The following is a 26329-nucleotide window of genomic DNA, read 5'->3' as shown; positions in this document are numbered from 1 at the left end:
TTACCTTTTTTTTTTTTTTTTTTTTTTAATTCTATTTGTTAGCAACTAAGTTTCAATGGAAAATGCTGAAACGTCTATGGTATTGCATCACCCTGTTGTTTCAAGGCAGAAATTTTCTGTCTTTAATAAACATCTTTGAAAAGGAGTGTTATAGTCCAAACTATTTTATGCCTTTTAATTTTAACTGATGAGCCATAACCTACAAGTTATTTTGAACTCATAATTTATCTGACAGGTTAGAATACAATGAGTTTGATCTAGAGTTGGACTTCTGAAAAAGACCAAATGGAATAAAAATGGATTAAATATTTGTTTCATTTAAGGGACATGTTGAGACCATCTTTGATTGCAAATTCAAACCTGATAACCCTGATCTTCTTGCTACAGCTTCATTTGATGGCACAATAAAAGTTTGGGACGTAAATACTTTAACAGCAGTTTACACATCTCCTGGTAATGAGGGGGTTATTTATTCCCTTTCTTGGGCTCCAGGTAAGAATATTTTGCTTTAGGTCTAAACGTTCTTTGAATTAGCACTGACTAGCAGCAATTTATGTTATAAAAGTATTAGTTTGATAGAAGTGTATCTTATAAGCTTTAAACACAACTAAATTATTATCTGTGAAACTCGTAGAATTCAATGCTTCAGACCTTGTTGAGGCTCACCTTTATGAGGAATTATCTCAGCATTTCATAATGGCTCAGAATGGAGGGCACAAAATCTATAGAGCCTTTCTAGCATTACATGAAGCAGATGATGAAAAGGCTTTCTTTGCCTGGGGAGCAACTAATTAAAGGAATTTAGATTCTATTTTTTGCTGAAAAAGTGGAACATATGTGGTTAGTTCTTTCTCTTCTTTCTTTGTGTAGAATTCCAATCACTAAAGAGCTCTACTTTTAGTTTATTAGACTACGGAACACCTTTTTGGCAAAACGTGTATTTTTTTTCTTAGAGAACTCACTGAAGTCAGTGGGAAATTTTCTCCTTAAAACTGTTCTTCAACATACTTAGGTGAACCTGGGAGTAGCTTTCTGATAGTTACTGATGTCAATAGTTGATGATAGGCAGGCTTTCTTGTGTGTGTTAATCCTTCTAGAGTAGGTGCATTTTTCAAAAGGTCTAAATAATTCCGCTCATTGCTTTTCCTATGCTTTTAAACTCTAAGAAGTAACAGCTGACAGGAAAAAAATATTGTGGTGGGAAACTTAATGTAGTGTACTTATGTGAAATGAATTTGTGCTTTTTCTCATTTCAAAGAGTCTCTTCCACCTTGTTTCTTTTCACAGGTAATTTGTCTCGCTATATGGAAATTACGGCAATATGAAATACAGTGGCTTTTTTGTGTTTTTCTGTTTTGAAATTTAAATTCAGTTTGTAGTAGTGTCTCACACCGAGAATACAGTTTTTTCACCGTGGGGGTGCTTTTCAAGTTTTATACTGTAAGATTTTGAGGTTTTTTAGGAAGTAAATTTAAGATAATTGGAAGCATATGCTTTAATTTCAGTTCTTTACCATCCTGTCCAAAAGTTGATGTCCATACCAGACAGAACTTTTCCTGCTTCTTTCACATTCCTTACTCCTACAGAGTTCCACTCTACCTAGTACTGTCATTGATCTTCATTCTTAACATATAATCCAATTCGTGCCACCATTTGATTTTGGTCTCAAAAGACCTTTGAACATAGTGATTACTCTTTTTTTTTTTTTCTTTCCCTGTCGTCCTGCCTGAATTTCTTTCCATCTTAGATATGTACCTTTCTAGAATCCTCCTGCATAGAGTGCATTTTCTGCCTCTGAACTATGGTATAAAATAGCAGTCAAATCTTATGTATGAAAGTGCCATATAGCTATCTAGAAAAAGTATAGCTGTATTGTGACAGAGGGTGACTTTGAGGAGAATTTGGTGGCTTTTCAATCAGGCCTGTATTCAGTTTTCAAGTTTTCAGTCTGGAGTCATATGTCCATAATTTCCACTCTGTAGAGTGTGATTAAAAATTCATCTACATTCTTGATGGGCTTGGATGCTGCAGTGCTACAAGATTAAGAAAACAAAGTACTGTTGTGTGTTCTGTTACATTCTTCCTGATTTGTTTTAGTACATAGTGAACTTTAAAAGAAAATTTTCTAGTAGCTACAAATTTAAGCTTAGAACAATGAGATTGTATCTCTTTTTCAGTTTGAGTCATATGCATCATAGATATTATTTTCTTTTTACCTTAACTGCAAGACTTTCAGCAGGCATTGAGAATACTTTTTGTAACAATACAACTTTCATTTTACACTTTCCTCAAAACAAAAATGTAGAAAAGCAGGTGGGGCTTTTGTTGAAGTTGATACTTGTGACTTCATATCAAATGCTGGCCTTAAACTATTAAAAACTCTTGTTTATGTGACATTGATGTCTTCTGTTTAAATTACATTTCTTGAATTTAAGTAGAAACATATTCATAAAAAAATACCGTGATCTTACAAATATCTTTCTCTAAAGGAGACCTGAACTGCATAGCAGGTGCAACATCCAGAAATGGTGGCTTTATCTGGGATGTCCTAAAAGGCAAAATGATAACCAGATTCAGTGAGGTAAGATGAGATTACATCTCTTTATTGTCTATATGAAATGCAAGTTAGTTGTTCCCTCTAATGTCAACATATAAAGATGGGTCAAAGTTCATGTTTTTTAAAAGGTTCTATAAAATTAAAACCTATAGAAAGAATTCTGTGGTTGCCAATCTGTCTCTGAAGCAGAAGTATTTTTACTTCCTCAGACTGGGTTTGTGGCATGAGAATGATGAAGCACCAGATAGTCTTTGTTATCTTAAAATTGGTCCTTTAGTGGCAAACAGCAAAAGCATAGCTTCTTCTTTCTTAAATGTGTAAATGTGTATGGATATATAGACTTAAACTGGGTATCAAAATGTAAAATGATGTCATGTATTTTCAAACATAAGGCCCAGAAAAAATTTCAGTCCCTGAAGTCTGGACCAATAAAGCTCGATTTTTCAGCACACTAAACAGTTTGCCTTATTTAGCATCGTGCCTTGTATTACCTGAAATCTGTGCAGGCACTCACAAGTCTTTAAACAGTAACACAGTTGTTATTTGGGCTGTTTTCTGTATTCTTAGTATATAGCTGTAATCTTCAGATTCTACAGACATAATTGTGACAGCTGTATCAGAGGACAAAGTATGCTCTTTAAGAAGATAGAGACTGGGTGGTGGAAGAGGGAGGGGCAGAAAATGGGTTTTCATATACATTCAGGAGTTCCTGAGTTCTAACACTCAGAAGATTTGCACTTGTGCTACTAAACGTACTTTCTCAAACACTTATCCTGATATACATCCCACCTAAGTTTTCTCATACCACAATTACTCAAGCCCACTAACTTCATTATTCCAACAAGTAGCTAAGCTTTATTCAAGCTTCAGGTTCATATACTTATGGGTCGCTCATTCTTCAACTTAAACCAGTTTTGTCTCTTGGATCCTGGACACTATGGAAGTTTTACTGTATCTGTCCCCAGTCCAGTTTTTTTGGACATGGATTCTCAAATATCCCAGCTATATTGGGGACTCACTATAATGTGTTTTTTTACAGTGTACTTTCCTGGGAGAAAAGGGCTGAAGCCCATAGGAGAATAAAATCAAAAAGATGAGTCAATAGATGAGAGAAAAAGGGGTGAATTATTTCTTATTGATAGGTATTTTGCATTTTTTGAAGCATGGAAAGAATGGAATCTTCTGCATTGCCTGGAGTCATAAAGATTCCAAAAGAATAGCAACCTGCAGCAGTGATGGATTTTGGTGAGTGTTATTGGAAGAAAAACAAAATGCTAAATGCCCTTCTCAAGTCAGTAAACTTTGACAGTACTATCAGTGAATAATATTAACACTCTTCCTACTGGCCAAACCTGGGATTGTATTAATCTTCTGTACTTTTTAGAATATGTTTTACATGATTTAAAAAAAAAAAAAAAAAAGGAAATTTTTGCAAAAGGAATAGCATCTAAGATACTCTGACAGGAAAACTGAATATTGATTTTTATTTAGCCAATAATATTTTTCTAGGTTTTTTTTATCTGTAGATATGGAGGACACAAAAGCTATCCCACTTGTCTTAATTTTTAAAATTTTTGAAGTTTGTTATTTCAAGGACTAGGAATCACTATTTTAGAAAAAAAATAATTGAAATTCTACTATTACAGGAGCGTAGAAGTAAAAATATATAGATCGTAAAAATTTGCAACTGCTGATTGAGACCGATTTTGCATTTGTCTTTCAGTACATTTTTAAATCCTTATTAATTCTTTTCTTTTGCTACCCATGTTATTTCAGCTCAAACATAACAAGAGCATGAATTTTAGAAAACAATCAATCAACTTTTTTTTTTCTTTAACCCTAAAGATCTGTTTGTGCTGTAAGACCATAGCTACAACTTAGATTTTTGGGCTGTGAGGGATCCTTTCAGGGAGGGAGATACCACAGTGGACATTTTACAGCTCCTCTGAAGGAACAAGGAAACATGATCCAATTACATGTTTTCTTGGGAAATATATAGTTACCTTTGTAGTTGAGGGGCTGTAGGAGTAAAGATATCTTGTATTCTTTCTGTATACTTTTTTGCTATCTGGCTTATTTGCACAGAATCAAACCTGACTTTTGGATAGCCTACTCAGAATGCTTTTTTCCTCATAGTATTATGTTGTAATTGGTTTCAGTATTATTCGAACTATCGATGGCAGGGTTCTTCACAAGTACAAGCATCCAGCTGCAGTGTTTGGCTGTGATTGGAGTCAAAACAACAAGTAAGTAAAAATCAACACAAATAATTGATAATAGTTACTATTTAAATTGTTTACCAATAAAATAACACAGTGTTATTTAGAATGTGATATTTACTGTAATGTTAGAGCACTGAAATTGTTTCTTTTCCACAGTAGGATATGTCTGTAGCAGCTTTATATTCCTAGTACTGTATTTCATTGGCCAGCATGTTAATGTGTGGAGTAGGACAAGGACTACTTAACTTTCAAAAGAGAATATTTTCATATTGATGGGAGAAAAAAAAAATTATCTCTCTGGATATTAATAGGGGAAAAAAAAGCAGACATTCAATAACAGGAAAGGAAGTTTTAGATTGGCTTCCTGTTAATGTCTGCTAAGCTGAAGATATAGCAAGCAACTCTTATAAATACACCATGATATGTGTTAACTTTGCAGATAATTCCTAATAACAGCATGAGAGCTTTTAGTCAAAAAACAGTTATACAGTAATTTAATCTCTTAATAGTTGTGTGTTGGGTGCTTGGGCAAAATAGTGCAAATACTATTCCCTGTTGCAACTAATGGATCTTTACCAGGTTTTCTTCTGATTTAGCACATTTAGTTAGTTTATCAATAATTACCTCATAAAAAAGACAAAGGAGGAGCAAAACTAAGCTGTTTTTTAAAGTAAATTGCAAAATCAGCATAATATTTATTGTTAAACATAGGTAGTTGTGATCCCAGAGACCGAGGATTTTATGATTTTTATTTTGCAGAGATATGATAGCTACTGGTTGTGAGGATAAAAATGTTCGTGTTTACTACTTGGCAACCAACTCTGATCAGCCACTGAAAGTTTTTACAGGGCATACTGCCAAGGTGTTTCATGTACGGTGGTCTCCTCTGAGAGAAGGAATCCTCTGCAGTGGCTCTGATGATGGGTGTGTATTTCTGAACTTTTAGAAGACTTAAAACCTCAAGTGGGATTATTAGAGGAACTTACGATCTTTAGTGCCAACACCTTCAAAAACTCTGTGAATAATATAATAATCTAAATCTCCGCCTTGTTCAAGTTGAGGCTGTAGCTTTACTGTTAGCTTAATATAGCTGGGCAGCAGGATAATTATCTAAAATTGTCATAACTGCTGTAGCAATGCAACTTTCCAAATGCTTTCCCAAGAGTAGAGTCAGTGACTGATACCTGTTGCTCCTAGGAATGCTACAAGGAGGATACCACATGCTTACCTTATGTCTAAAAATATGGGTGCAAGGCCTGCTCTTATTTGATGTCTTTCAAAAGAATAAGTATAATCTGTGGAGATTTTTAAAGGGTGTTAGGTATTTCAGTTTTGTTGGTTTTGACGACATATTGCAAATAAATATTCTGATAAATTAAGTTCGGAATATTGCTTAATATTAATATTAAGAAGTGAGATAAATCATATTTCAGTGGGTGATTTGATGGACATAGGTCTCTTTTATCCTGTTTCAGTACTGTTCGAATATGGGATTACACACAGGATACTTGTATAAATGTTCTGAGTGGACATACAGCTCCAGTACGGGGATTGCTGTGGAATCCTGAAATCCCTTACCTTCTAATATCTGGCAGTTGGGACTATACAATTCGAGTCTGGGACACAAGAGATGGAACATGTTTGGACACAGTTTATGATCATGGTGCAGATGTATATGGTAATATTTTAAAATTTGGTTTACTTCTGTATTGAAATCCATTTTAAAATATATTTTTATATATAAAATAATTTAATCAAACTGGTTATTAGATAAACCTAATTATTTGACTACGTTTTTTAAATGCCCTTTCTGCTAGGATTAACCTGTCATCCCAGTCGTCCATTTACTATGGCATCTTGCTCTCGTGACTCCACTGTGAGGCTCTGGTCATTGACACCTCTTATAAACCCTGTACAAATAAATATATTAGCAGATAGATGTTGGGATGAGATTATCGGTAATACGGGTAAGTAAATTGTATATACAGTTGTTTTAATTTTCTGTATTTTACTATGCTACTTTTTTCTGTTCTTTTTTAATTTTCATGTATAAACCTTTGTGTGTTTTAGATCGTGCTGTAGAATCTGGTGTTCCTCCTTTGCTGTGTGGTAAAGTTTCCAGGGATATTAAACAAGAACTGGAAAAATTGACAGGAAATCCTCGAGAAAAAAAACTACGGTGGTTTTCAGAATGTTTTTCAGTAAGTATTCTGCAAATTTAAGGATGTTGTCAGTGTGCATGACTTTATCTTTTTGAAGACAGTCTCCAAAACTGAAATTTCTTCTCTACCATTTTTTTCTCTTAAAGGGAGCTCAGAAAATATGAAAAAATAAATTCTGCCTCTTAACAATTACGCATGTAAAAGTGTCCATGACTGAATTGTTCATCAGTTGTGAACACAAATTTTTCCCAAAGTGCAATAGGTGGAATAATTTAATTTTCCATAGTGCAAGTTTGATTTGACAAGAATTTTCTATTGGATAAAATTAAAATATGTATTTTATCAATCTACATTGGAGTTTTAAATTTTAATTCATCAAAGAGATGGATGTTCAAACTTCCCAAATGCGTGTGCTAAAACTGCTGTATTACCTTCTAGGAGCTGTAGATCTGGAGGAATCATGCTCCAATATCCACTCAATGGAGCCTTTGCTCCATTGCACAGTAATATTTCCTTAAATCACTGCAGCATCTCTGTGCAGTTAAGTTAAAAAGATAAACTACTGGGTCCCTGTGAGTGCTTACCTGCATAGGAGCTGAAGTTGAAGTAGAATAAGGACAAAAATGACCAAGAACCATAGGTGTCTCAAGCACTGTTGTAATTTAAGTCAATACACTGATCTACGAAGACCTAGTTCATCTGAAATATTTGTTTTGATTTCTAGCTAAATTGAAGTGTATGATTTAGAAATGCTGAAACAATATTCCTCAATTACAAATCTTGAAATTTCCTGGTTTATTAAAAGATATTTTTATGGGATCCCTTGTTTCACAGGAGTTTTGATGTCCCATGTCAATTCAGTGATAGAACCATTATAACAATATTAGAATTTTCAAAGGACAAAAATTTCTTGTGATCCGCTGTGGTCAGTGTTTTTTGAGTCCAGAAAATCAAGTGTTGTGATTAAACTATAGAGAGTCAAGTATAAGAGTTTTAACAGACTCTAAAAGAGGGAATAGTCTCTCTGTTTTTTTTTTTTTTTCCTAGTAGGATCTTCTGCCTTTTACCAGCTCAGAAATAATTAGACTTCTAAATTTGTGATCCTGTTATTCTTAGAAAAGCTCCTTCAGGTCAAAGACTTAATTATTATTTTTAAGCTTTTAATTAGTCTCTTCTAGACCTCACTGAATGGTAAACCATTGTCCTAGTTCTACAGGATTGATTCAAATGTAAGACCAATAAAAATGCTTTAAAATTATTTAAAAAAAAAAAAAAAAAAAAAAAAAAAAACCACAACCTTGACAGCCTGCAAGATTTTGTGCACATACAGATATACCATATGTGGGTATTTTAAGGTATTTTAAGATTTAATATTAGGATAGTAAAACAGGTTGTGACATTTGAGCCTTGAAGTTGTTTTTTACCTGGCCCACACCTTTGCTTTACAGAAAATGCTAAACAATTACTGGGGCAGCTCCTACATCCCAGCAGCTGCATGTTGTTTTATGCCAGCAGTAGCCACCAGATCACTTGTATTCCTTTAGGAGCAAAAGGGAAAATGTGAACCCTCCTCTTTGTCCACACATATCAAATACTAATGTTCATAGATCTTGCTGTGTCTTCACAGCCTTCAAGAAGACTGAAGGTGTTGTAATGTCTTAAACTAATTCATGTCTTCATAGTAAATCTTCTAATATGGAAATGGTCTGAAATTATATTTCTTGGAATTGACTGACATGTTTTCTAGTGTCTTTATAAATTCAAGTTTCTCTGTTGAACATAACTGTAATACAACTCTTTTATTCCCTAACAATTTTAGCCTCCGGGAGGCAGCAAAAATTTGTGGGATTTAGTTGCTGTAATAAAAGGACAGGATGACACTTTGCTTCCACAAAACTACTGCAAAGGTATTATGCACATGAAACATCTCACTAGATTTAGAATGGTAAGTGAAGCATAAATAGTATGTGAAATCGTTGTTAATCCACGTAGTCTTTCACTCGTTAAAAATAACATTTAATGCATTACAAAAATTGCAGTCTATTTTATGTCTAAAGATATCTGTGCAATATCAGTTATCTGTGCAATGCTGGTTTGTTAGAACAACAGCATCTAGGGAAGTCCATGTGAATTGATGCACACTCACTGGTGCTAGGTTACATTTATTAACTAGAAAAGCGGTTTTCAAAATAATGAAAAAAATTACAAAGCAAACATCACTACAACTTGAGCTACAAAGGAAGTTTGTCTTCCCTATCACATATGCTGTACTTTTATATTCAGTGAAGTAAAATTATTTGGGTGTGTAAACATGAAGTTTTAGTTATGTTCAGATGCAGAGACAGAGGAATTCATGTCTGAAAATGGAGGAGAGTCAGCAAAAATATGCCGTGTAGCTGTGTGGAAGAAGGAGTGCAATAACGAGAACCTGTCATTAACACAGATATGCAGCTGAAGAGTGACTCAGGTGTGAACATGAAATTCAAGTACTAGGCCATAAATTTATGAGTAGCTGCGTATATGAATGTACAACCAGTCATACTATTTGCACAGACTGTGGGAACGCATGGTTTTAGCAGGATGCCATACTCTAATGACTGGGTTGGAAGTAGAGGAGACCTATCTATTGTATGGATCAGGAAATGCGTAACTCCCCACTTTCCACCCCCAGGGCTGAATACCTGCCAGGTATCACCTGGTGTTTGCTGTTGCAGGCCGTCTCTTTTACAAAATCACAGACTGTTAAAAAGTGTCCTTCATACCTTATGAATCTTAAGTAACAGAAGTTTTTATTGGTGACATTAATTGTATGTAATAGCAGCTCTCTGTTAATACTGTGAAGGGGCCAGGGGGAGGAACATGTCTGTGTGTCGAAAAAGCAGCTTTCTCAGCCAGTTAGTCTGAGAAGAAATTCATTCTTGACTCATACAGTGCAACCAGACTGTTTATGCCTGCAACACAATTTCATGCATTTATAACTTGGGTTACCTAGAATAACTACAGTAATTGCTGATCGTTCTGTGGATCTGGATTAAGTGTTCACATTAATTGAAAGCATTTTGTCCCCTTTTTGCTGACTCAGAAACCTGCTTGAGAGCTTTAAGAGAAAACAGGGATTAGGGTGATGCCAGCTGCTTGTATGTGGCTGCTGATAGAATTTTTTCCTTAGGAAACTGGATAATGACATCACAGTACCTAGACATTTCAGAATGAAGCAGGGACCTAGGGTGTGTCTTTTCTGTTTCTAGTGGACAGAGAGGATATGTTAGAGAATTCAGCATGAAAATTATAAAGATAGAGGTGCCAAGTAAAAGAGTAACACAGTTAAAAAAAAAAAATAATAAAAAACAAACTAAAAAAAGAACAAGATCCTTTTCCTGTATTCCTGTATCAGCAACTGCCACTGGTCTTCTGCAATTTACTTTGGTGAAGAATGTTCAAAGTTTGTTCTCCATTCTCCATATATAGAGCCATGAATAGCCAAACACTATCACATGTACATTGATGTTAGAATTAAAATGAGAATTCTGAGATGTGAAGCTGCTTTTGTTTTTTTTTTTTTTTTTTTTTTTTAATGTTAAATGTGATCTTGTTGCAACTTGTTTCTCAAACTCTGCCAGATGGAGAAATTTAGTCTTATCTCTTTAACTAACATAAAAATTGCAGTGGTTGGGAATATAAACTATTTAGTGGTCGTAAGGTTAATGGGATATGACTGATCAGGACACACATTGAGCCTACTGTCTTTATTCTTTCTTTACGTGGATATCATTATAATGGTAATAAGTATTAATATAATTTCCAGCTCTGTGTAGTTTATGTTCAAAAACATTTTTTTGAAATTTCACAAATATCAAGATGGTCATCTGGGTGAATTACTATTATATAAATGATTGAGAATTAAAATCATACATAAAAGAGATTAAAAGAAGATAGTTGAGGAAAAATTTGTGTGCAACAAAACACTAACACGGTTACTTTTAACAATATAAATAGCGCGCTGTAATCTCATTGTAAGCTGCTCTAATTAGTTCACTGTAATCTCTTTCAATTAGCCTTTTCTCAAAAGGATTTTTGTCTTAAGTGATAGCTTTTATATGCCATTATAATGTTTGACACTGGTTCATTCTTCAGAAAACTTGTTTTCATCATAGAAAACTATATTTTTTAACTTTTTTTTTTTCCCCTTAGTCCAAGGCACAAGAACTGACGACAGTAAAAATGTCCAAGTTTGGAGGTGGTATTGGTGCACCAAGCAAAGAGGAGAGGCTTAAAGAAGCTGCAGAAATACATTTAAGATTAGGACAAATTCAGCGATATTGTGAACTAATGGTAGAACTCGGAGAGGTAAAATATCAGAACATTATTGAACAATAAAATATGAAAACCTGCTACCCTAGCAAAGATGGGATAGCAACAAAATGGGTTTCAAGTCCAGAAAAGGGTAATATTGCTCCAATTGTATTATTTTTAACATATGCAGTCTAATGCATAGCTCATTCCTTATTTAACCTCTTGACAATTTTGTTTTTAATGGAAGAAACATGAAACTCATCAAAAATACAGCTGTTTCTCAAAATAAAATGATTGGGTTAAGTGTATTGCTGTTTTCTTCTAGTGGGACAAAGCTCTCTCAGTTGCACCTGGTGTGTCGATGAATTACTGGAGGAAGCTAATGCAAAGGTAAGGTAATAAAAATATGTTTAATTGTCACTTCTGTCCATAAAAGGACACAGACAAATAGGAAAAATGGAAATTAATGTCAGTTGTACTTGGCTTTTGTTACAGTATTCTAGTTATGTTACTTTTTTTGCAGTAAGCTTTGGGATGGAACTGTGGAGGATTTCAACAATGACTTTATGTACAGGAATCAAGGGGTTGAACATAAATTGCTGCTTTAACTGGAAACTCTTTAGTACAATATTCACAGTCTGTAAGTCTTCTGAGGTCTGGAAAGGCAAATGGGTTTCAGTGAACTTTCTATGGCTTCGTCTAACACCTACGCCATAGAGAGAAGCTTAATGACCAGCTGGTAGATGTGTAGATCTTTCTTGTTTATTTTTTCATTTGTTTAATTAGGAGAGCTGATCAGTTAATTCAGGAAGAAAATGATGATGTCATCCCATACTGTATAGCTATTGGAGATGTGAAGAAATTAGTTTCTTTCTTTACCTCAAGAGGCCAGCTTAAAGAGGCTCTGCTTGTTGCACAGGTATTACATATAACAGTGTGGGAGATGTATTTAGCTATTTGTTTCAAACTCTGAAGATGACAAGCATATTGAAAAGGCTCACTCTATTCACTTTTGCAAAATTTCTAAATGACACCCTACTCTTTACTTTCTTATTGTATTGACCAGTTTTTCTGCAGAAATCACCAAAAGGTATCTCATGCATTAATTTGTCTTTTAGAGATTGTCTATCTGTATATTGTTGTTCTTCTAATAGTAGCTGAATAGTGCATAGAATAGAGCTTTGAGGTATGCATAATTTAAAAAGTCAAAATATTTGAACCTTAAAGCACCTTAAAACTTTAAAAATATCTTAGTTTTTCTTCTAAGAGAGACATTGCAGGGATTGCTTTTATTACAATTCAGAGAATAGTCTTTGTCTTAGAGGTTTAATCAGGTAATATAAAATAGCAGGGCTTTTCCTTTTAACTGGGCACTGAATTTTAATATTATTCCAGCTACACCTTAAAACACATGAAAGAAATTCCTTTTAACCCACCACGGTATCGTCTCACTTAATGTTAGGAATCATTTGTTGCCAGGCATGAAAAAGGTTCAGCTTATGCTACTATATAAACCTTTCCAGATTTACTGGTATACCTGCTGAGAGGTATCTACAGAGTTCGTCCTTCACTCACAGACACTTGCTGCTTTGAGTGTAAAAATTAAGGTCGTAGCCCCCACTGTCCATTTTAAGGATATTCAAATGCTCAGAAAATCCTGTACAACTTGCGTAGGAAGGAAGAGGTTTCTTGCTTCTGTAGAATTTCTTGTATGGCTGGATAAAACTAGGCTAGGATTTAGCTATGAATAAGTTCATTGGTTTAAACATTTCCTTTATTATAACTGGGCTTTAGACGGATTTTATAGATATTAGATTATTTTGTTGTTGTTGAAAAGTCACATTTCATATTTAGTTTGATTGGTACATTAATCCGTTTTTTTAATTCACTTCTAGGCAGCTTGTGAGGGAAATATACAGATGTCAACTCTCTCCACAACAAGTGGATCTTCAAATTCTGGTGGAAACAATACAGATGATTATAACGAGTAAGTTGTTCTAGTTTATATGTAAAGCCTCATTTTAGTGTAGAATGTAAAGTCATCAAAGGAAACAAACCTTAGTGGTTTAATTTGGTATCAGCAGTGTAGAATTTGACAAACATTATGTCTTCTGATACTTAATTGATGGAGTTGGCAACTAGCTGAATAGTTCCCCTGTTATGCCTCCTCCTGGATTTTTCATATGTATGTACTATAATTATAAATATTCTTTTCACTCGCTTGATATTTAAGGTGCATTCCTATGCACTTGAATATGTAGCTTATTAACTTAGAACTTTTGGCCATCAGAGTAAGATTTAGCATTAACAAGTATCTGTGAGACTCTGTTTTATGCATCTTCTCCTCCTGAAGTGTTGCTGTTTATCATCAGTGAAGTTTCTGACAATATACACTAATGGCCGTATTTTAATTGTATGTGCCCATTGAGGAAACTGTCCATGTCTCCTTGTTTAGAACAGTGCTCAAAAATCTAAATTACATTATCAAGTTATATGTGTGATAGCAAAAGCACCTTGGAGACTGTGTGGTTTACATATGCAGTTTTTGAGCAATTAGATATTTATGCAGGGTTCACAGGTACAGAATGAATATCCAGATATTTGATATTTTCTTCTGCCAATCTGAAGAGACATTTCCATACTGATGTAGATTTTGGGAAACTGACCCACCTGAATATGCACCAGTTTAAGTGACAGATGAAGCTCAAACTGAATGCACTTTGAAAGTTTGTCGTATCATTACTTGTAAGTCAAATATAGAAATTGTAGGGTACAGAAGTAAATGTGGTGATTTGTACATAAAATAAGAGCCAAAGAACTCCAGCCTTTAAGTGACCTTGCAGAATTCGTGGTTTGTTCTTGCAGGCTCCTGCACAATGTCAGCAAAGAACTGGCAGAATGGTATTTCCAGGATGGCCATGCAGTGCTTGCAGCATGTTGCCATCTGGCTGTTGAAAATATAGAGGTAACTTTTTTTTTCTCTTTAATTATGGAAAGGCCAACATTAACTTCCTTTTTACATCTTCACATGATAAGTGTTTTTTTAAAACGTATGTACCACATTATAAAATGCATTACTTTTATTTGGTATTTGCTTTGTATATATTTATATATAGAGTTTGACCCTTAAAGTATTGAAGTTAATAGCAGAACTCCACTATTAAATTCCATTTCTCTCATGCACAGCAAGTAGTATGGTATTATTTGATTTTTAATATATACAGTATTATGTTATATTAGAAAATGTAAGATACTTAGGTACCTTATATATACTTATGTGTATATATATATTACTGTTTATGGTGACTCAAAAGACCCACTCAGAACTGGAACTTCACTGTGCTATGAAAGATGCAGTCTCTGCCTTGAAGAATTTTCAGTCTAAATGATGAAGTAAACAGTAAAAAAAAAAAAAACAAACAACCCTACCCCCTCAATACAAAAACAGGGCTGACATGTAGGAAACATGTTATACGTTATTAGATTTTAATTTTGTTTGTAGTTTTAGAAATTGTTTCTTTTCCTAATTCTCTCTGGATTTTGTTGTTGCTGACTCAACATGTTCTTCCTCCTCTATGCCTTAAAATGAGTAAAGTTCCATCTTAATATGCTGTTCAGAGAGAAAGCAATAATCAGTTAATGCCCGTATTTCAAAATAAACATATTTCAGGTTGTTGTGTAGTCTCTTACGGTTTAATATTCTGCTATGCCTATCAGCAACTCGAATTGCTCAGAGAGGGTAAGGACAGGAGAGTCCCTCCTGGTTGAGTGTGGGGTTTTTTGAGCCTCCTTTCATCAAAAAAAGAGGGGAAATGTGTAGTCTGAAAGCTAGTGTCCTTACTTAAGACTAGAAGTAATTGCTATCATGCTTTTTAGGTAAGATATTTATGTAATCTTTTTAGTTGAATAAAGGAAGATTCTGCTAAAGGAAATCTATTTGGTTATTTTAAAAATTAACATGTGTTACATGATTATTTATTTATTCAAGGGATCCAAATTATATATAATGTTGCTTTAATGAATGCATATTTTGTCCTTCTATAAAAAGCAGTCTCATAAATGAATGTCATATGCTCAACATGGTGAATCCCCAAAAATGTTTGTGTCCCTTAATGATATAATTTTTTCATTGAGCAAGCTTGCGATGGCAAACCTGATTCGTGGAAATGAACTGGAGTTGGCAATCAGTGTGGGTACTGTCTTAGGAGAAAGTGCAGCACAAGCAACACATTATGCCCTAGAATTACTAGCAAGAAAATGTATGACAGTAACAACATGGTAAGATTTCTTAATGCAAAGAAGATTTTTTCTTTTTTTTTTTTTTTTCCCCCTGACAAAACAATAAAGGTGTTTCATTCTGAAACTTCCAGACACCAAACCACTATGGGTAGATAGAATAGGAATTGCTGCTTGAATAAGAATTGCTATATTAGACCTTTGATGTGCAGGGCATGCAAATGTTCTGCTTTAATCTCAAAATACATTATATATGCTTTGTAAATGAGAGAAGAGCCATTGTCAAACAGAGTATGAAACCCGCTGAAAGAAACCTAGATACTTGGGCAATAGGTAGTGTTTTAAGTCCTAGTCTGTACTGAGTAAAAATCACTGCTTCAGACAAAGTAAAGCTGCAATTGAATTCTAAAGTCAAAAGGAACAGAAGCTTAAGTAGGATCTGTAAAGTGATTTTTGCTTAAGTAGGATCTGTAAAGTGATTTTTAAGTACTTGTTTGAAAAATATAAAAACCTAAGAGGCTGAGGAATTATTTTATATTGGTGTTGGGAATACCAAACAGCTGGCAAGATGTAAGGATGAAACAGGAGTACTGTTTAATTACATATGAGTAGATCAGCTCTGTGTTGCATATAGGGGAAACTTTGCTAAATTTTCTTCTCTTTCTCACAGTGGTTTTACTTTGAAGGATACAGTTTTAGTCCTTTATTTGTCTACCAATAGAAAGCAGAAAATGTTCCTAAGGTGTATTTGGCAGCTCTACAGATGTTTTGGAATTAACATTTCATAGGAAACATGCTTAAACAGATATTGCAATTAAGCATCAGCTTTTCTGCTACAGTTGGTATTTGCTTAAGTGTCCAGAGGTAGCATGAGAAAAATGTAGTGGGACTCCTCACTACAGAGCATGTAGCCTGCCTTAGACAAAGAAGCATTGTAGAAAAAAATAAAGAAATGGATGACTTGCTTCTCTGGTTCTGTGATGATTTAGCATGTCTGTACTGCACCAGTTCTAACAGGGGTGTTTTGACAACTCCATCTGCAGCTTTTAAAGTCTCTGAAGCTGTTTCTCTGATCTCTCTGCCTTCATTGTGAAGAGTGATTTTTGTGTAACCTCTGATAGGAAGCACTGGATGAACAGTTAAGAAGAAAAGTGTATATTTTTTCCAGTTCTGTAACAAAAGTTTTTTCTGATCTCAGTGCTGTAGCAAAAACTTACAATAGTATGGCATTTATGTGTAAGTGTATAAAACTTCTGCAAATTTATGGCATGTGTAGACTGAAGTCTACATGGGTATACATGATAAAAATTTAAACTGGTGTACTGCATGTTGCCCAAGTATATATCTGGATTTGTCAGTGGGTTTCATATGCTGTACTGAACACTTCTTACAGCTACACCCTGCAATCCTGGATTCAGATTTGCTGCCATTACAGCTTATTTTTCTGTTCTGTAGGAAAAGATCAGAGATTCCTGAATCTCTTTATATTTTGTATTATAGAGATACTGGCACAGCACAGTACCCCATGGTCCACTGAATATATAAAATCAAATATGGGGAAGCTGGAGTTCAGGGGCCTCTGATATTCAAAGGGCTCCCTTTTTTGTTTTTACTGGTTGTTATACTTAGGGATACCCATCAATTGGAAATGTTTCACTTGTAGAGACGAACTTAATTCCTCAAGGAATAAGGAAGGACCTTGATGGGTCAGTAATTACATCAGTTATTGGTGGAATGTCTTTTGGGTTTTGATTGGTTTGATTCTTTGTTTTTTGTTGGTTTTGTTTTGTTTTCTTTAGAAGTGTGCTAAAATACATAATCAAACAAACAAAAAAGTCAAAACTAAACTTTCTGCTATTCAGAAGGCTAGTGGTATTTTTTTTGAAATACTGAATTTTGTGTATTCAGACTCAGCCACTGGAATTTCTTCTTTATACTGACAGTGGTTTTAGTTTGATTCTTGAAAAAAAATCCAAGGTAAGACAATTTGCAGGTCATTTTATGAGGGCTTCTTTAGATTTTCTTTTAATAAAAAATTTATTTCAGTTTTTGGGCTGACTCTTAAAAATGTTTAAATTGCCTATGAAGATGAGAATCTGTGAGTAACTTATTTTGAAAATAGTGAAAGAACTTATAAAATATGCTATATTCTGAAAGAGCCTTTCTGTATCTTGAAAAAATGGCTACTGCATGGTAATAGTAGAATAGGTTTTTCCAGTGGCCTTTTGGCGTTAGTTTCTTTAGGTTGTCTAAAGGTGCTGGAAAGCTTTTTTTTTTATTATTTTTAAAGTTGGTTAATCTGACTCTTATATTTGCTGTTGTATTTTAATTATTTTCTGTTAGATTTTTCCTCTGTAAAGTAAGAATACAAAATAAGGTTTTTATTCATTGCTGTTTCAATGTCTTCCTTTTAGCTTTCCATCACTTGGATACAGGTATTTTACTAGTTTGTAGAAAGAGATATGAAAAGCATGTGACATTGCTAATGGTAAAAACAAGCTTAAACTAAGTGTTATCATTTCTTAATTGTGATCAATACTTGAAAGTGGGATAGAAAGCAGTTGCAAATATGGTACAGTAGCTTACTTGAACATTGTTAAGCCAAGTACTACATTCTGAAAATCCAGGGCAACTTGGCAGGAGTTTTTGCCTTGCACAAGTCAGTCCTGTGAGTCACAGGAGAAATTGTCTGAAAGAATAAGAGAGTCACAGAACAACCAGAATAATCATTTATTAAAAGCTCAATATAATAATTGTTTCAAAATAATTTCTTAATATTTACATGTGTTCCCTCCAGCTGCTTGTTGTGCTAGGGAGGAGGTAACAAATGCTAAAAAATTAGGAATATTTCAGAAATGTAAGTTTGCTAAAACATAATTTTCAGAAGGATGAAAATAGGTATTATATTCTTTCCCTGTATAGTCTCTCTTTTGTAATGTCACAGAAGCACTAGCTATTCTAGATGACTAAGAGATGCTTTATGCTGATGTCATGGAGCTCTAAAAGCCTGGAAGTTTGAGGATGACGTCTTCTTTCAGATTGGTTAGGTCCTACTCTCACTTCTCCTCCCTACTCACATATCCATCTATCTCACTTTGATGTGGTTCTCATGCTTTAGGATTACACAGCTGTTTAATTCAACCAACTAAAGCAACCAAAAACTAGCACATGACCTTCCAGAAAAGATTAATAGATTAAGCCTCATTTATTGCACCAAAATAACCTTAGACACTGAGGTTGCTTCTGCTCTTCTCTGGAAATAGTATTTTTTTTCAGTAAACTTCTTTAGAAAACAGTTTCCTGCTGTTACAAACCATCAAGAGTAACTACATGTCATCTTTTGTTTGTGCAGGGATTTAGCAGCTGATCTTCTTATGATGATTCCTGATAACAAGCTGCAGTTAGTGAAACTATGTGCTTTTTATCCTGGATGTATAGCAGAAATAAATGACCTGCATGAAAAGGTACGATGAAAAAGAATTTACCTGAATACTAGCAAGAGATTATGTATTGATTTGTTTACTAATTTCAGTAAACCTAAGGTCCAAAAAATCTGTAGGATTGATTTGTCACTAACAGTTTTAAATGTTATATATCCCTTTTATCTCTTTTAGGCCTCATCGAGGTTTTTTTCAGTATTGCACAAGAAAAACTTCAGTTCTTTAATTCTACTCTGTGTGTAGTCTTTCCATGACATCGGTTGCTTCCTGAAATAGCTTATCTTGAGAATTACCTGTCAGTATGATTTATAACCTCCTTATCTCTGAAGTGATGCATTCTATGAAGTGCAGCCTAATCATATCTTAGTAGAACAGCTTTCTGTACTAGCCTGAATTGTTCTACATCTTATGTCTGTAATCTTCTTAAATCCTCCCTTTCCTCCTCAGCAGTAGAAGGGTCTGCTCCACTAGCTCCCTTAATGTTCAACTTATACTGCACATCTATTGAGCATTAGTAAAAAGTTCACAAACACATTAGCAATGGAAACTGATACTGCTTAAATTACAGCTACAGAATCTTCTCCTCCTGTGTTGTTCTCTGGTCTACATGGCTTTCTTAATGTGCATTATGTGCCCGTATGTCCTTCAAACAATTACTCCTCTTTCAGAGAGAGTGTGCAAACTTCAGTTTTTCTCTACATCTTAGAGAATTGTTTGAACATTACAGTAATTCTTTGGCAAAATCTTTGTTTTCCAGTGTAATCTTCCTGATGTAGAAGAATGTATGCGATTGGCAGAAACAAGTCAGGCAGATGGAGATATATTCGAAACTATAAAGTACTATCTGTTAAGCACAGAACCTGAAAAGGCTCTTCCTATTGGCATTCAGTATGTGAAAGGTAGGTACTTGGATGAAGAAACCTTTTAAAACATAAGGCGTTTGTATAGTTTGCCTCTTGAGATCTCTTGTTTCTATTTTTCAACAGAACAACTTTGTGGCTCGGATTGGACTTTAGATTCAGTCTGTCCATATCTTGATCTTCTAAGTTACATACGCACTGAACGATTAGTGTTGCATAAATGTAGCGAGTGAGTATATTTTCATTACTTATAAAAGTGGAGGCTTCATTAAAGGAAACTTGGCATTAAAAAAAAAAAATACAGGTGCACACTGTTAGTATCATTTTTTGTTTTTCAGAAAAGGGGTACAAAAAAATTGCAACAAGCAAGCTAGTTCTGCAATCAGGAGACAAGAGTGTAGAATTTTCCTAAGTTTTCAAGGTTTAGCAAGAAGAAAAAAATCAGATACCTTGCTGCTTCTTTCTCTGTGGGGCATTTACAATGGGTAAATCAATGTTCATCTTATTTGAAGAATCTCACATTGATCAGCTCTGGTTTTAGTTTCCTGAAGAAAAGGAACAGTGGTACCACACATAATAAGGGGTTTTATGTCAAAGTGTTAAGGAAATGTGATCTGTCACTCTCAGAATTAACTCTGAAATAGTTGGATAGCTGTAGCTCACCTGACAGGTTGTTGTTGGTAGGCTTGTCTGCCTGCACAGGCGTATGTGTGAAGAACTAAAACGAGCAAAAAGCCTAACTATTATCTGTGGTGTGTGGGGAAACCTGGGAAAATGGAAGTTCACAGTAACATGCGGGGCAATTTTATTTACATTTAGAGTTTTACCACATTAAAAGCTCTGAGTGACATTGTTTTTGTAACTTCATATGATTGTGCTCAATAACTATGCGTTGTACATGTTATCTAACATTTAATAACTGAGATCAATGTAAAGCAAATAGTGTCTGTTTTAAGTTACATCATACAGAAAGTAAGCATAATCAAACATATATTCTCCACAAAAGATGGAAGGATAAATTAGGCTTTAAAATTATAGCTTGAATATGAGTTTGTTTAATGTTTTTGCAAATGCTTCTTGTTGTTCATTATTAATATTTGTCCATTTATAGATTTCGGAATGAGTTGCTGATTTTTTGTGGTTATATTGGTGCTTTACTTGCTATCAGAAGACAGTACAATAGCATTGTACCTGCACTTTATGAGTATACAAGGTAATATTATGTTTTCAGTAACACTGAGAAATCTCAGTCCCTCTTACGATGTAGGCCATACATTGTCTTTATTTCTACCTCTCCCTTACAAAAAAAAAAAAAAAAAATCTGAGTTCCCAGTTCTGTTATAAAGTTATAAGGATATACCCATGCCTGTGTATAGAACCTTCTTTACTTTCTGCATGCATTATACATATAAGAGTTTCTGAGGTAATGCAACAAGTTGTGAATCCAGAATTTCAGTCAAACTCTTAGTTCTCTAAGAACAACAATTTTTAGAAGTACCTGAGTATCCAGCATTACCTCCATGCATTATTATATGTTGACAGTTCTAATTTTGTATCTGTGTGTAGACCGTTTGCCAAGACTTACTCAAGGAGCCAAGAGCAACAAGGACGAGCTTTGAATTTAAAATTCATAACTGGGCACTATCTTGATTCCCACCAAGAAACTTGGCTTGACCTTCTGTTTCTCAGTGAACTAATATTCCCAGGCATTTATACACCTGACCTGGCCCATTTGATCTGACCTGGCCTGGTCCTGCTCACTTGGCACAGCTTAGCCCCAACGATTCACCTGACTTCACTTGACATGACTGGGGCCACCTGACTAGGCTTGACTGACTTGAACCAGCTCAGCCTGACCCAATTGACTTAACCTCACTCACTTGACATGACTGGACTTGGCTTGACTTAACCCTATCCACTTGATGTGTCCTGACTTGGCCCAGTTGATATGACCAGACTTGGCTTGACACAGCCCAATCCAGTTTGGCCCAACCCACTTGACCCTACTTGATTTCACTTAGTACACTTGACTTGAGCCCACTTGTCCCACATGGACTTGAACTGACCAACTTGGACTTAAAAGAAGAAAGATTAAGATCAATAATCTTATCTAGTAAATAAAACAGGCTTATATGCAATACTTTAGTATTCCTTTCTCAGGGTATAACCACTGTTGTTTAGTCTTCCTGTGTGGTTTGGTAACGATACTGCTGTCCAGCTGACTAATTTCCATTTCTTCCTCACAATTTGAGACTGTCAGACCCATTTGGTTTTGTCCCCTAACTTGCGGGGTAGCAAGGCCAGCTCTGAGGTGTCACTGATTTCATGGTTGCATTGGCACTGTTCTAGCTGTTACTGCTCCACTAGCTGCTCGAACTGACCACTGCAGCTTTGATAACAATTTCAGCTCGTTTATCTCTTCATCAAGGAAAAATGTTGCCTTATGTTGCCAGGTCCTTTCACACCTTACTAGAACTGTGAGTTTTCCTACACCTCCTGATATTTTGTCAGAATTGCCTACCAAAGATAATTAAACACCATAAATTTGGCATGTCTTAGATCTGTGTCTTTGCCCCTTTTCTTTCTCAAGAGCACTCCTTTCCTCTTAGCCATCCAGATCTCTGAAATTTGGTGAGAGGATAGGGAAAAGGGGAAACAACTGCTTGTTGGGGTTTTTTGGGGATTTGTTTTTTGGTTTTGGTTTGTTGTGTTTTTTTTGAGCCGCCAGACTTATGTATGGAAAACAACAAGATGAAATATGAGCTTTTACAGAAGGTCTATTTTGATATGGAAATTAATAGACTAGTAACAAGACATTTTTGAGACTCAGTTTGTAACTTTGGATGTCAAGCTTTACATTTTCCTGGGATTTAAAAAGCACAGAACAATACTAGTTGGTTGTTTTTGTTGTTTGTTTGGGGTTTTTTTTTTGTTTTTTGTTTGTTTGTTTGTTTGTTTTCCCAAATTTCCCAGTACTTTCAGGATTCATAGATTTTTAGATTCCATTTGATTTTAAACTGGACACTTACATACTTAAGGCATCCCAACACAAGTGGAAGTTTGCTGAATTAGGTCAGGTAATAACTGTGCCCTGTATTATGTTTTGATAAATAAAAAATGCATTCACTGCAAGGGTTTTGAAACTGTTTTCCACAAGTAATCAGGTGAGACAAGGCTATCCGAGAAAATGTATTGAACTGTGTCACTCTTGACTGTGTTATTATCATATCTACTACATATAGGTAAAATAGGATATTGATTTTAGCAAAGTTGTCATTATTAAGAAGAATGCATGTAGCCTTAAAATACAGAATGGTCTCAAAGAAAAAAGAATAGAACCAATTAAAGGCAAATTTAAATAAGATGGTGTAAATAGGGATAATTAAAAACAAACTTATATGAAACTATATACTTTATATCTAGTAATTTAATATTTCTAAGGTTTAATATAGTGATTATTTTGGAGGATCAATCTATTTCCATAAAGTTATTTCCATATGCAGTGAAACATAGTTTTATGTTACTATTGTCTGTCTTGTTTTTCTTGTAAGAATATACTCAATATTAGAATTAATTTGGACTTTCTTATTTGCATTCCTTTTCAGTCAGCTTTTAAAAAGACGGGAAGTGTCTGTACCTTTGAAAATTGAACAGCTTTCTGAGGAACTAGATGCATGGAGAGCTTGTACTCAATTCAACAAGTAGGTGGAAAAATATAAAATTACTATGAATGAAACTATTAGTTTTTAAATGTTTAATTTAAATACAGTATTTATTTTCTTTGTGAAATCTGAATATTAATGTAAAAATGAGTATTTTGTGGCTCTCAATTTCTAAAAAAAATTAAGATGTATAGTTGAAAAAACAGTGTTTTTTGCTCATAGGCCTACTGATGAATCGCCACGCACCCCACCATCAGAATTGCACAGAACAGTGTATTCAATACTCGAGTCACGAATGCAAGAGGAGCCTCTGAAAGGGATGGTTGGGCCAGACTATGTCACTGGATCAAATCTTCCTAGTCATTCTGATGTTCACATCTCTTGTTTGACAGGGCTAAGGATACAGGTACGATTTCAGAGTGCTAAGGTGTTCTTTCTTGGTGATAGCACTGACTAGTTGTGAGGTTGCCATAAATATAAGGTCCCTCCCATCATTTGGGAGGAAAAATGTTTTTCCTTTTGGCGCAGCAGCAGAAGTCAGAGGCCAAATGCTGACATCTGCTATATAAGAAAGGCTATATAAAGAATAACTTTCCATTTAAGTAATTGCTCAGTTTCCCAACCCAAAACTTTGTAATTTCTATGGGAGAGATTTCTTTTGTCAAATGTTCTGTCTGAAGTGCATGTAACTTATTGCCTACTACCTCAACACAGCTTGAATAAAACCCACAAAATTGTCTTCAACCACATACTAACATTATTCTGTTGTTAGTATTTATTGTTATGGAAATGCATGCTATCAAGTTTGTAACTCATGGTTAGTTAAAGCCAGATATTACAAGACTAAGTATTCAAATATATTTATTCATCACTCACATAGAGCTTTATGATCAAAACATACTAGCCCTTATAACACCTCTTTGGTAAATGTTGTTATTTCCATAAAGGGAAAATTGACTGAGCCTCAAACACTCCTCTCAGGCTCCTGTGTCCAGACAGTGCCTCCGTGTCAGTTTACTCTCTTATATGAGGCTGAGTCTGTTTCCTCTGTTCAGTGCAAGATGTCAGCCCAAAGAGCCCAAGGGTTGTTCAGGAATTGAGAGGGATAGTTTTGCATCAGAAACTGGAGATGGCAAAATGCTGGTGGGATTTTTGAGATAAACAGGATTCAGAATTGCACACCAACAAGTCTAAAAAAACTTGCTGCCAACACTTCCGCATTTGACCAATGATCTCTGGCTGTGACCACAGATACCACAATTATTAAAAATCAACGTAAATATTTAAGGATTATTAAATGTTTGGTCTCTAGATCATGGAACATAACAAGTTCACTCAATTGATAATATTTATCTCTTATCAAAGCTTTTAGTTAGTGAGGTACAATTTTTGCAGGAATGTAGATGTTAGTTATAAATCAGGTTTTCATGTCCTCCTGAGATAAAATAAACTGTGTTGTCTGTTGTGGTAGCCTTTACACAACACATGTGAACTTTTTTCTTTCCCTCCCCAAACACTTTTGCTGTACAGGGTCCAGTGTTCTTCCTTGAAGATGGAAAATCTGCAATTTCACTGAATGATGCTTTGATGTGGGCCAAAGTGAATCCTTTTTCACCGCTAGGAACAGGAATACGACTGAACCCATTTTGATGAGGCATTTTCCTCTGTACTTTGTAGTGCTTAAAATAACACTCTGGGGGGGTTAATGCTGATTTAACCTTGATTTTTAAAGGGCAGAAAGATGTCAGTTGACTCCTCTGGAAGGGACTTTGAAAATTGTAAAGTAAGAACAAGAAAAGGATTTCTATACAAATGTTTGTCAATAATCCAAAGAAAAAGTTATTTGAGGATCCAAAGAAAACAAAAAAAGTCCTAACTTCATAGACAGCCATGTCTTTTTTAGATAGAATAGTGTTGTCAGACAATACAGACATATTTCAGTCAACTCTGTGTAAACAGGTGCCTTGTAAAGGAAGTAAGCAACTCTCTGCACATTATCAAAATAATGATAGCAAACTGTGAAATCCATAAACATAGTTTCAAATACGTAGTCATAGAACTACTTTATTGATAGCCACTGCAACTCATTTTTACAATAACTGGAATCCTGTGGCTCTTTCACACATTGTGTCCCCCTTTTTAATTTTAACTAATTTTTACACACAGGATTCTATAGCAAAAGTAAAATTTTAAAAGTGCTTACATTATTTTTTCATCAATTAGTTATTGTACTTTAATAGCAGTACAAAGTTGTTTACTAATGTTTTGTTTAGATAGGTTTGAATATCTAGATTATAAAATTCTATTTTCTAATAAGTTCATCTTTAACATCGGTCCCCCTTATAGTTTCTCTGGAAGCTAAATGTATTTATAAAACTTTTATTTTTTTTTTTTTTTTTTTTTAAACAAAGGGTTTGTGTGGAACAAACAGCAAATGTATTGAAATTATTTCATTATGTTACGTCCATTTAAAATACTTGTTTTCTTTTTACATTTTGTATTAGTTATAAATATGCATATTAGTATGACAGATTAGAGGTAAATACTTGTGCGTATATTTTTATTTACTAAAGCTGTGCTCAAGTGGAAAGAAAAGTATGGCAATAGAATACTAGAGCATATTTAAATTTTAAAGCTGTGTATAGTACGGAATTTAATCATAAGGAAAATCTTATACCTATTCTTGTTAATAATTATTCTTATCAATAATTCTTATAATCAGAATTACTCACCTGTAGAAAAGATTCCTTAGTTATAATATTCTTTATTAGCTTCGTTGATGGCACACAAGCAGAAACCTACATGATCTGTTGTTATATTTTTTGCTGTTGCTTTAAAATTTTAAAATTCCGATAGTTACATAAAATGTAAAGAAGTTGCCATTAAAAATTGTCAGA

General features: G+C 34.5%; 1 protein-coding gene across 8 annotated transcripts in view; it reads left to right on the top strand.

The window, feature by feature from the left end:
• WDR17 (WD repeat domain 17) overlaps window positions 1–25317 on the top strand; it is a 53820-nt gene extending 28503 nt beyond the window's left edge. For 6 of the 8 annotated variants that reach the window (XM_065061315.1, XM_065061313.1, XM_021284213.2 and 3 more), the window contains 23 exons: window positions 324–492; window positions 2490–2581; window positions 3720–3802; window positions 4717–4803; window positions 5539–5703; window positions 6255–6457; window positions 6597–6746; window positions 6850–6980; window positions 8761–8886; window positions 11133–11288; window positions 11560–11624; window positions 12021–12153; window positions 13130–13221; window positions 14100–14199; window positions 15373–15512; window positions 17885–17905; window positions 18823–18934; window positions 19668–19809; window positions 19897–19999; window positions 20882–20983; window positions 23376–23471; window positions 23655–23838; window positions 24963–25317. In XM_065061315.1, the coding sequence (XP_064917387.1) occupies window positions 324–492; window positions 2490–2581; window positions 3720–3802; window positions 4717–4803; window positions 5539–5703; window positions 6255–6457; window positions 6597–6746; window positions 6850–6980; window positions 8761–8886; window positions 11133–11288; window positions 11560–11624; window positions 12021–12153; window positions 13130–13221; window positions 14100–14199; window positions 15373–15512; window positions 17885–17905; window positions 18823–18934; window positions 19668–19809; window positions 19897–19999; window positions 20882–20983; window positions 23376–23471; window positions 23655–23838; window positions 24963–25082 (2772 nt within the window). In that variant the 3' untranslated portion in view covers window positions 25083–25317. The remainder of the gene's footprint in view (window positions 1–323; window positions 493–2489; window positions 2582–3719; window positions 3803–4716; window positions 4804–5538; window positions 5704–6254; window positions 6458–6596; window positions 6747–6849; window positions 6981–8760; window positions 8887–11132; window positions 11289–11559; window positions 11625–12020; window positions 12154–13129; window positions 13222–14099; window positions 14200–15372; window positions 15513–17884; window positions 17906–18822; window positions 18935–19667; window positions 19810–19896; window positions 20000–20881; window positions 20984–23375; window positions 23472–23654; window positions 23839–24962) is intronic. The other 2 variants (XM_065061314.1, XM_005500001.3) reach the window with 1 other exon arrangement.
• Window positions 25318–26329: the final 1012 nt, after the last annotated feature.

Source organism: Columba livia, chromosome 4, assembly GCF_036013475.1.
Source record: "Columba livia isolate bColLiv1 breed racing homer chromosome 4, bColLiv1.pat.W.v2, whole genome shotgun sequence".
Lineage (NCBI taxonomy): Eukaryota > Metazoa > Chordata > Aves > Columbiformes > Columbidae > Columba > Columba livia.
This window is presented reverse-complemented; position numbering and strand designations above follow the sequence as displayed.